We start from the raw sequence: 10,423 nt of genomic DNA on the forward strand, positions 1-10,423 counted from the left end.
CCCACAAATAAGAATGTGAAATAGACACAAAAAAATGTTGTCAGTAAAGAATCTTAATACAGTATGATTACATATATAAGAGACTAAATATATGTGATTCTCTTGGTCTCTCAGGACTGTAAAATATTCCACTTACATACAGTTTTATTTATATAGTTGTTTCAGAATAAACAGGCTAAAAAAACAAAGGAAATAATCTTCTATATAAAACCACTGAAGGTGAAACTATTCCTTGATTCTGTAAAAGAATAACCTTCACATCAATTATGATGGATAACTCCCTCTTCCAACTAAGGCCATATTTTTACTCCAGAGTTTCCTCATGGCATTTTTCATTTCTGCATTTCTCAGGGTGTAGATTAAAGGGTTCAACATAGGAGTTATGAATGTTAAAACAACAATCATGGATTTATCAATGGGAAAGTTGACATTGGGCCTTGCATACAGGAAGATACAAGGAACAAAGAATAAAAGAACCACAGTTATATGAGATGCACAGGTGTAGAAGGCTTTGTGATTCCCTTCCAAACCATGAGTCTTCAGGGAGTGTAATATGACCCCATAGGACACTAAAAGGATGAAGAAGACAACAGTGCAGATTGCCCCTCCATTAGCTATCATAGAGAGTCCAATGAGGTGGGTATCAGTGCAAGCAAGTTTCAGTAAAGGGTACATGTCACAGACAAAGTTGTCAATGACATTGGGGCCACAGAAAGGGAGCTGATAAATAAAAAGAATTTGAACCAGTGAGTGCAGAAAACCTCCAGTCCAGGCCACCAGCAGCATGAAGACACATACCCTCCGATTCATGATGATCAAATAATGAAGAGGCTTGCAGATGGCTACATATCGGTCATAGGCCATCACCACCAGAAGAATGACTTCAGCACCAGCGGTTAAATGATCTATAAAGACTTGAGTCATACAAGCCTGGAAGGAAATAGTCTTCTTCTCATGAAGCAAGTCAGTGATCATTTTGGGAGCAATGGCGGTTGAATAGACAGCATCTATAGATGATAAAGAAACCAGAAAAAAATACATAGGGGAATCCAGTGATCTGCTGGCTGTGATGGTCACCATGATAAGCAGATTACCCATTATTGTCACAATGTAGATGAATAAGAATGGAACAAATAGAACTTTTTGCATCTCAGGGTTTTGTGTAAGCCCCAGAAGGACAAACTCAGTCACATTGTTCCTATTTCCCATGTGTCCTGAAGCTGTTGATCAGGTATCAGAGACTGCAAACCAAAGGGCCAGTAATGAATCTGAGATCTCAAGTTTTGTGTCAAATATGTGATGCCTTACTGAACAGTTTTCTCCACAGTATCTCACACAGAGTAAGTCTTTAGAACATGACACTTTGTAATGTCCTTCCACAGTACACCATTCATTTTATCAAATTCCTTGCTTCAACTACAGTGATGAAGCTTCAGTGTTCTAATCGAGGAGTATATATGAGTGAGTATATCTGTGAGTTTATATACCAAATGAGGAAAAAGATGCTTTCTCCAGAATATCTCCTATCAAAGACAAGATTTTTTTTTTCATTTTGCATATCATTTTTTTCCTAAGTGCATTTTCACCTTCTGAAATCTATCATGAAAACAATCTCATCCGTAATAACTTTCTTTACATACTTACATGAAGTAATACCTAGTCATGGAGCATACAATTATGCACTAATACACTCAAACGTGTTCAACTCTGGTGACCCTATAGGAGCCCGCCAGGCTCCTCTGTCCATGGGATCCTCCAGGCAAGAATACGAGAGTGGATTGCCATTTCCTTCTCCAGAATAAAATTATAAGCTGAGCTTTTGATAAATACCTTTCTGAATATTATGATTTTCAAAAATCGAGACATAAACCAACCACAAGAGTGAGAGAAACAGGCACATTTTGAATGCTCTTTCAATGCTTATTCATGCTCATGGTTAATTACTCAGTTGTGTTCATCTCTTTTGCAACCCCGTGAACTATAGCCCACCATATTCCTCTGTCCATAGTTTTCTCCAGGCAAGAATATTGGAATGGGTATTCAGTCCCTTCTCCAAGGGATCTTGCTGACCCAGGGTTTGGACTGGGGTCTCTTGAATTGCAGGTGGAGTCTTTGCAGTAAAAGCCACCAGGAAAGCCCTCAATGCTTATTAAATTCTACTTAATTATATTGAATTTCAAAACTAATAACAGAGCAACTGAACAGAGATAAAATATATGAAATCTTACTATTCAAGAAAGTACAATAAAATCATCATTTTGCTTGAATATATACACACCCAAACACATACAAACACATAAACTAAGTAGAGATTTATTACAAGTTACTTGGAAGGAAAAAATGTACAATACATTTTGGAGGGAAAAATGGACAGTGCAATTTGTTATAAGCTATTGGAGGTGAAAAAATGGACAGTACAAAACTAAGGGATTGGATACTATGTAAGCATTTTTCCTACTTTCCAAAATAGTTTAGAACTGATTATTGCTAGCCAAACTCAAATAAGAATGACAAAATAAACATTTTAGGCTGAATCATTTTATAATGGAAAGAATTTGCTACCAAACATCTAGAAATATCATTTGATTTTGCTTAGCTTGGGCTTCCCTGGCTGGGCTAGTGGTAAAGAATCTGCCTGCAAGTGTAGGAGGCTTAAGAGACATGGATTCCATCCCTTGATGGAGAAGACTCCCTGGAGGAGAAAGTGTCAACCCACTCCAATATTCTTACCTGGAGGATCCCATGGACAGAGGAGCCTGGTGGACTGTCGTTTTTAGGGTGGCAATGAGCCAGATATGACTGAGTGTCTGAGCATAAGCCGGAGGCACCTTTGGAAAATCACATCCCAACTCTGATTGCTATTGAAAAGGCAGCATTATTTCCAGACATGTGAGTTTCCAAATTCTTGTCATTGAAGCCTTTATTCTAAATGGCATGCTAACATTTTTTGCTGTTCATTCTCTTTATATAAATGAGGATGAATTAATATATGTTAGAAGTTATTTGTTTATTAAAGTAGCCAACGGTTTAGTTATTTTGTTCAAATGATACATTCTTATTGTTGTGAGTCTATGTAAAATACAAAACATTCATTCTCACTTAAGTAAAATAAATTGTCTGTTGGGTCTTTCAGATATGATCCAGGACCAGTTTTTCATGTAATTGTTTTAAATGTGCTCCATTTCACTATTTACTTTATAGACTGACATTTTTGAAGAACAGGAATTGTCTTGTGCTTCTGACAAGACAGTTTTTACTCAAACATTAGAAGTAAAATAAAAATATAAAGAAGAGAAAATAAGATTGAAAAACGGCAGATAGAAAATGGCAAAGACCATGAGCTGAAAATAATATGCTTTGAAATCAGAAAACTGCTTAGTTTGAAGTCACTGAATGAGTAGGGAATAGAGGAATTTCAGATTTCCTAACTGTCCATCTGGAAGTGGAATGAGAGGTAACTTCAGTACCAAGATTTATATTATACTTTCGGTCAAAGGAAAATGAGGAAATCAAATTCTGAACTTTAAGATGCATGAATAGAAAACAGCAGCTGCCTAAAGGAGCTCTGGCTTCAGAGTTTTGCCTTTTCATTTTATGTTGTTGTAGCTGATTAGTTACCAAAATGTGTCTGATTCTTTGCAACACCATGGAGTATAGCCTGCCAGACTCCTCTGTCCATGGCATTTCCCAGAATGAATATATTGGAGTGAGTTGTCATTTCCTTCCCTGGGGAACCTTCCTAAACCAGGGATTGAATCAAAGTCTCCTGCTTGGCAGGCAGATTCTTTACCACTGTGCCACTTGGGAAGACTTTCACTGTATAGATACATTATTAAATATCTCCACTCACAATGAGGAAGCTATGTAAGTGTTTGTAATAGAAAATAAATACTCACAGTTCATAGCAGTTGTCTGAGCACTAAGGAGATAACTTCTAGTAGGAGACCCTTTGAGCATTTACACTTGATCTTTTGAGCACTTGCAACATGTATGTGTTTACAGCTGATTTTCTATTGTCATCTGTTGGGTTTGTTGGGTCAGTAACCATGTCTTACTAATAACTATTCCCAGAATCTCAGTGTGTCTTATCCATTTTAAGTGGGCAATGAATATTCAATTATTAAAATATTCTTATGAGCATTAGTATTCTATTGACTCAGAATGATATAAAATTGTAGACTTTACCAATATTTTACTTTAGTAAAACTAAATATATCTGCTTCAAACATTTGTGAGATTCTTTAAATCTCTTAAATATAATCAATGAGAACATACATCTTTAAAGAATGCTCAAAAATGCACATTCATGATACCTCTTCCACAAGGATAAATAAAATAAATTAAGTTGTGCTACACTATGCTGAATTCAACAGCATACTATGAAAAAATGAACTATTTACATGGTATTCAAGGCACAAAATTTTGGGAAACACTTTCAATTAAAAGATCTTAGAAGTTGCAAACCCTGAAAATTTGAGTTTCAGTTCAAACCCCTTTGCAACATATGATCACAATCTATACTTTAAGGTCTCTATTTAACTGTCTGTATAGTAAAGCCTGTTTCCAATGCTAGTAAAAGTTTTAATTTAGTGATTGATCAGTGACCATAAAAATGATGCAGCAAAAAAATTGGAGGTCTTAATAAACATTTAACCAGTTCATCAGATTTTGTTTTAAAAGATAAATTTTAAAGCAACATCAAATTTTTCCAAATCAATTTCTTTATAATAAAGGGAAATATACTGCCTGTAAACCCTAAATATGGTTTAGGGTTTGGGCATGCTTTGAAGACAAACACAGAAAAGCAATGACCAGGTATCATACATTTCCTACTTCATACATAGTCTTGTTAAGTTTTACTTGGTTTTATGTAAAACTAGGTGCAGCTCTGGATGGCAGTATTGTGCTTTATGGCAACTTAGGATTTAAATTATGGTTTGGAATCCTAATCCTGCAATCCATACTTACTAACTGTGTGACCTGGATCAAGTACTAAATACCATCTGTGTAATGAGACATAATATAACTTATCACATAGCATGGTTTTAGGAATTCAACAGGATAATACAAACAATCTCTATGAAAATGGTCTGACTAGTAATCACTAAATAAAATTAAAAATATGATTTACTATTATTTGTCTCCCCATGTAACTTTAACACCATGACTCTACAATTAGTTTTACTTCAGTTTCCCCACAAACCCAACCTTTTGTCTAATTATCCAAAAAATCATTCCCTTTGGATAGGTGGATCGAATGGGTCATTACCTTTTTTAATTCTGGAAGCTGCCCTATTTTCACCACTCAGATGACATTGTGGACATTCCCTTGTTTGTCTTTTTCCATGTCTCATTTTATTCGTTGAAATATATCATTAAAATTAAATTTAATCTGAGGAATCTTCTTTCCATAATTAAGAGGACAACTGAGTGCATAAAGTGATATGTTCTATTGCACTCATATTAAATTTAAGATTCTAAAAATGAGAAAATATTCATGAAATTACTGCACAGAAAAGTATAGATATTGACATTTTATTAAAATTCTGTAAATTGTGTGTATAAAAATATACATGGGGAAAAAACCAAGGCTGTGGTTTTTCCAGTGGTCATGTATTGATGTGAGAGTTGGACTGTGAAGAAGACTGAGTGCTGAATAATTGATGCTTTTGAACTGTGGTGTTGGAGAAAACTCTTGAGAGCCCCTTGGACTGCAAGAAGATCCAACCAGTCCATCCTAAAGGAGATCAGTCCTGGGCGTTCATTGGAAGGAATGATGATGAAGCTGAAACTCAACTACTTTGGCCACTGATGGGAAGTGTTGACTCATTGGAAAAGACCCTAATGCTGGTAAGGATTGGGGCAGGAGGAGAAAGAGATGACAGAGGATGAGATAGCTGGATGGCATCATCAACTCGATGGACATGGGTTTGAGTAGACTCTGGGAGTTTGTGATGGACAGGGAGGCCTGGCATACTGCGATTTTGGCATCACAAAGAGTTGGACACGACTGAATTACTGAACTGACTGATGATACATATAAATATATATATTTATAAACAGAAACACACACACATATATATTTTTGGTGGTTCAGTCACTAAGTCATGTCCATGTTTTGAAACCCCATGAACTGTAGATTGCCAGGATCCTCTGTCCATGGAATTTCCCAGGCAAGGTTACTGAAGTGTGTTGCCATTTCCTTCTCCAGAGGATCTTCCCTACCCAGGATCAAACACAGGTCTCCTGCATTGCAGGAGATCTCTTGCATTACAAGGGGATTCTTTACCAACTGAGCCACCATAGAAGCTATATACATACATAAATATATATACATATATATATATATATATATATATATATATATGTTATACATTTATTAGTTTAACACTCTAGGCCAGGTGAGTAGTTCTATTATCATTTAAAGGACTTTATTGTTGGCAATAAAGTGTTCAAAATAACTAACATCAATGAACACTTAAGTTCAGCTCCTAAAGAATCTGCCTGTAATGCAGGAGACCTAGATTTGATCCCTGGGTTGGGAAAATCCCTTGAAGAAGGAAAATGCTCTTCACTCCAGTATTCTGGTCTGGAGAATTCCAAGGTCACAAACAGTCAGACATGACTGAGCAACTTTCACTTTCTTTTCACTTTTAGTTGTCTAGGAACTTGTTTGGATTATTTTCTTTGATCTTGAAAATATCTTCATTCTTCCCCTTTTAATAAAAAATAAGAAAGGCATATTTTGCCAAAGTTTACATTATTAGTGGCAAAGCTAAGATTTAATCTTAGAAGAATCTTTCTCAAAAAGACTATGCTCTCAACCATTAGAATATACTGAAAGCTACCACCCATTCCTTAAAAATGCACATGAAATATATTAAACATTAAATCCTTACCAACAAAAGAAAAACTATAAAAACAGGGCTCTTAAAGTGAATGACTGGTTAAGATTATAATAAAACTGAGTTTTTGTCATTGTGTCCAAGTGTGTACTGCTTGCCGCACATCAGGCCAATAAATGGAGAGACAAGTTGTTAGGACAAGAAAGGGGAACTTTATTCAGAAAGCTAGTCAAGAGAGGGTACAGTGGGCTGGCGTTTGAAAGGATCGTCATCCATGGGTTTGTGTGCTAGTTTCTTTATAGAACAAAAATGGAATGAGCAAACATGAAGGAGCAAAATTTTAAGAGGCAGTAAACTGATGCAAATATTTTCTACTTCTGGCCATACTCCAGAGGGCACGTGTTAATTTCTTATTTCCTGCAGTCATTCAACAGTGGGCCTGATCAGGATGTTTCCTTGAGCTAAACAAATGTATTTTATTTTAATATTCATGCATGGAAGGCATTTTCCCTGAGATGAGTCATTTCTTTTGTATTCTTTAAGCTATAGGCAGCATCCCTTTAGTGATTAACTTGTACCAATAGTAATAAAATACAAAGTTTAAAGTAAAAGAAAAAGATCCAGTAGGAGTCATATTCATTCTTTTCTATTTCACGGACATCAATTCTAGTGCATCTTTGTTGCTCAGTCACTCAGTCATGTACGACTCCTTCTGACCCCATGAACTGCAGTGCACCAGGCCTCCCTGCCCCTCACCATCTCCCAGTTTGCTCAGACTCATGTCATATCGAGTTTATAAAGACTTTATCTTTATAAAGAAATAGAGTAAGAGCCAGGAATGACACAGCTATAGAAAGGAACGAAACTGAATCATTTGTAGAGACATTGGTGGACCTAGAGACTGTCAGACAGAGTGAAGTACACCAGAAAGATGAATGCAAATACTGTATAATAACACAAATATGCAGAATCTGAATAAATTGATACATATGATCTTCTTTACAAAGCACAAATAGAGACTCAGATGTAGGAAACATATAGATGCCAAGGGAGAAATGCAGGCAAGGGATGAAGTGTGAGATTGGGATTGACATAAATAGAGTATTGACACTATGTATAAAATGGGTAACTAATGAGAATTTGCTGCATAGCATAGGGAGCTTTACTTATTGCTCTGTGGTGACCAAAACAGAAAATAATTCAAAAAAAGAGGGGATATATGTATACCTATATCTGATTCACTTTGCTATACAGTAGAAAATAGCACAACATTGTAAATCAACTATGTAGCTGTTTGGTCGCTACGTTGTCTGACTCTTTTTGCAACCCCATGGACTGTAGGCTATCAGGTTCCTTTGTTCATAGAATTATTCAGGCAAAAATACTGGCGTGGGTTCCTGTTTTCTTCTCCAGGGGAATCGTCCCTACCCAGGGATTGAACCCATGTCTCCTGCATTGGCAGAAGGATTCTTTATCACTGAGCCACCTCAAAAAATTTTTTTTAAACAGAAAATTCTTTTAGATTTACACAAAAATTGAGAACATATTTCAGAGAATTTCTATTTATTCTGCACAATCAGCATCATATATTATCATGGTACATCTTTTACAAATTAATAAGCCAATATTTCTACATTAAAAAAAGTAAAGCAGTATGAGAAAATTGACAATTACTTAGGTCTATATGGACTAGTAGGGCTTCCCAGGTGGTGTTAGTGGTAAAGAACCTGCCTGCCAGTGCAGGAGACATAAGAGACAGGGTTCAATCCCTGGGTTCGGAAGATCCCTTGGAGAAAGTTATGGCAACCCACTCCAGTATTGTTGCCTGAAGAATCCTGTGGAAGAAGAGGTTGGAGGGCTACCGTCCCCAGGGTGGCAAAAAGTTGGATAAGACTGAAGTAGTTTAGCCCTTGTGCACACATATGGCCTGGTATTTAAAGATCTTCAGAAGGCTAAGTAGTGCAAAGATTATACACAGTGGCATCAACACAAACATATATGAAAACACACTTGTATTTGCAAAGATTATTAGTTGAATCTCAGAAACAAAGTGACTGCATCTGGGAGAAGAGGGGGAATACTGATTTGGGATATGTATGAGGTTTATTCTACTCTCTTTCATTTTTCATGGATTCTTTATTTAATATTTGTAATTGTTTAGCATATTTTCAATTTTGACTTTAAAAAATGTTACACTAAAAAGTTAAGTGATAAAGCAAATGAAATTGAATAAAGAACATGGTTCAAATAGCATTAAACAATTCAACTATTATAATCATTAGAATGAAGGTAAAAGATAAGAATCTGATTTTAAGAATGAGAAAGTAATGAAAGTAAACCCAGAGTTTAGTTAAAAGTCAGCATATTCTATAAAAAATTTCATTGACTAACATATTACCTTATTTATTGTTGCCTTAACTGTAAAGGTATTCCACCTCTCCAGGTGCAATGATTAAATCAGATAAACCAGATAGAGAGAGGTTACATGCTAGCAGAGAAATTGTCATTGTTTATGAACAAGCAGTTCAGTTTTAGTTATTATAAATCCTTTAGAAAGAAGGAAATCTTGCACCACATTTATAAAGATTTTCCATTACAAAGAAACTGGTCCTAAAGCTAAATTAGTTTCTTCATTATAAATATTGTACTTATTTAATATCTGATCTGATTTTTTTTCTCCAGAGCTTCTTCATAGCATCAGTCATCTCAGAATTTCTTAAACTGTAGATTAATGGGTTCAGCATGGGGGTTATGATTGTGAAAAACACACTCAATGATTTGTCAATGGGGAAGGTCTTAGCAGGTCTTACATACATAAAAATACAGGGAACAAAGAAGCAGACAACAACAGTGATGTGGGAACCACAGGTCTGGAGGGCTTTCTGCCTCCCTTTCTGACTCAGGTTCTTCAAAGAGTGCAAGATGACTGCATAGGAGATGAGTAAGAGCAGAAAAACAAGAGTGCAGATCAGTCCTCCATTGGCCAACACTAAGATGCCAATGATATAAGTGTCAGTACAGACGAGTTCCAATAAGGGGAACATATCACACAAAAAGTGATCAATGACATTGGGGCCACAGAATGGGAGCCCATAAACAGTGCTAAGCTGAATTGCTGAGTGCAGAAAACCTCCCACCCATGATACCACCAGCAACACAACACACACCCTTTGCCTCATAATAAGCAAATAATGCAAAGGCTTACAGATGGCCACATAGCGGTCATAGGCCATCACCAGCAGAAGGAAGACTCCTGATCCACCAAAAATGTGCTCTATAAACAGTTGACTCATGCAGGCTTCAAAAGATATGGTATTTTCCCCAAAGAACAAATCTGAAATCAATCTGGGTGTCATAGAAGATGAATAAGCAACATCCATAATTGATAAGCTAGCAAGAAAAAAGTACATTGGTGAGTTCAGGGTCTTACTGACAGTTATAGTCACGATAATGAGCAGGTTGCCCACCACAGTCAAAATGTAGAAAATCAAGAACATAACAAAAAGGACTTTCTGTTCCTTTGGATTCTGTGTGAGGCCCAGGAGGACAAAGTAAGTTACATTGTTCCTTGATTCCAT

General features: G+C 36.2%; 2 protein-coding genes across 2 annotated transcripts; both read right to left on the reverse strand.

Moving 5' to 3' along the window:
- Positions 1-264: 264 nt before the first annotated feature.
- LOC136167696 (olfactory receptor 4A15-like) lies at positions 265-1,267 on the reverse strand. The gene has a single exon (XM_065935207.1). It carries the CDS (start codon positions 1,207-1,209, stop codon positions 265-267), a length of 945 nt encoding a protein of 314 aa, XP_065791279.1. The 5' UTR covers positions 1,210-1,267.
- Positions 1,268-9,493: 8,226 nt separating this feature from the next.
- LOC136167697 (olfactory receptor 4A47-like) lies at positions 9,494-10,423 on the reverse strand. The gene has a single exon (XM_065935208.1). It carries the CDS (start codon positions 10,421-10,423, stop codon positions 9,494-9,496), a length of 930 nt encoding a protein of 309 aa, XP_065791280.1.

This window comes from Muntiacus reevesi, chromosome 4 (genome assembly GCF_963930625.1).
Source record: "Muntiacus reevesi chromosome 4, mMunRee1.1, whole genome shotgun sequence".
NCBI classification, from domain to species: Eukaryota; Metazoa; Chordata; class Mammalia; order Artiodactyla; family Cervidae; genus Muntiacus; species Muntiacus reevesi.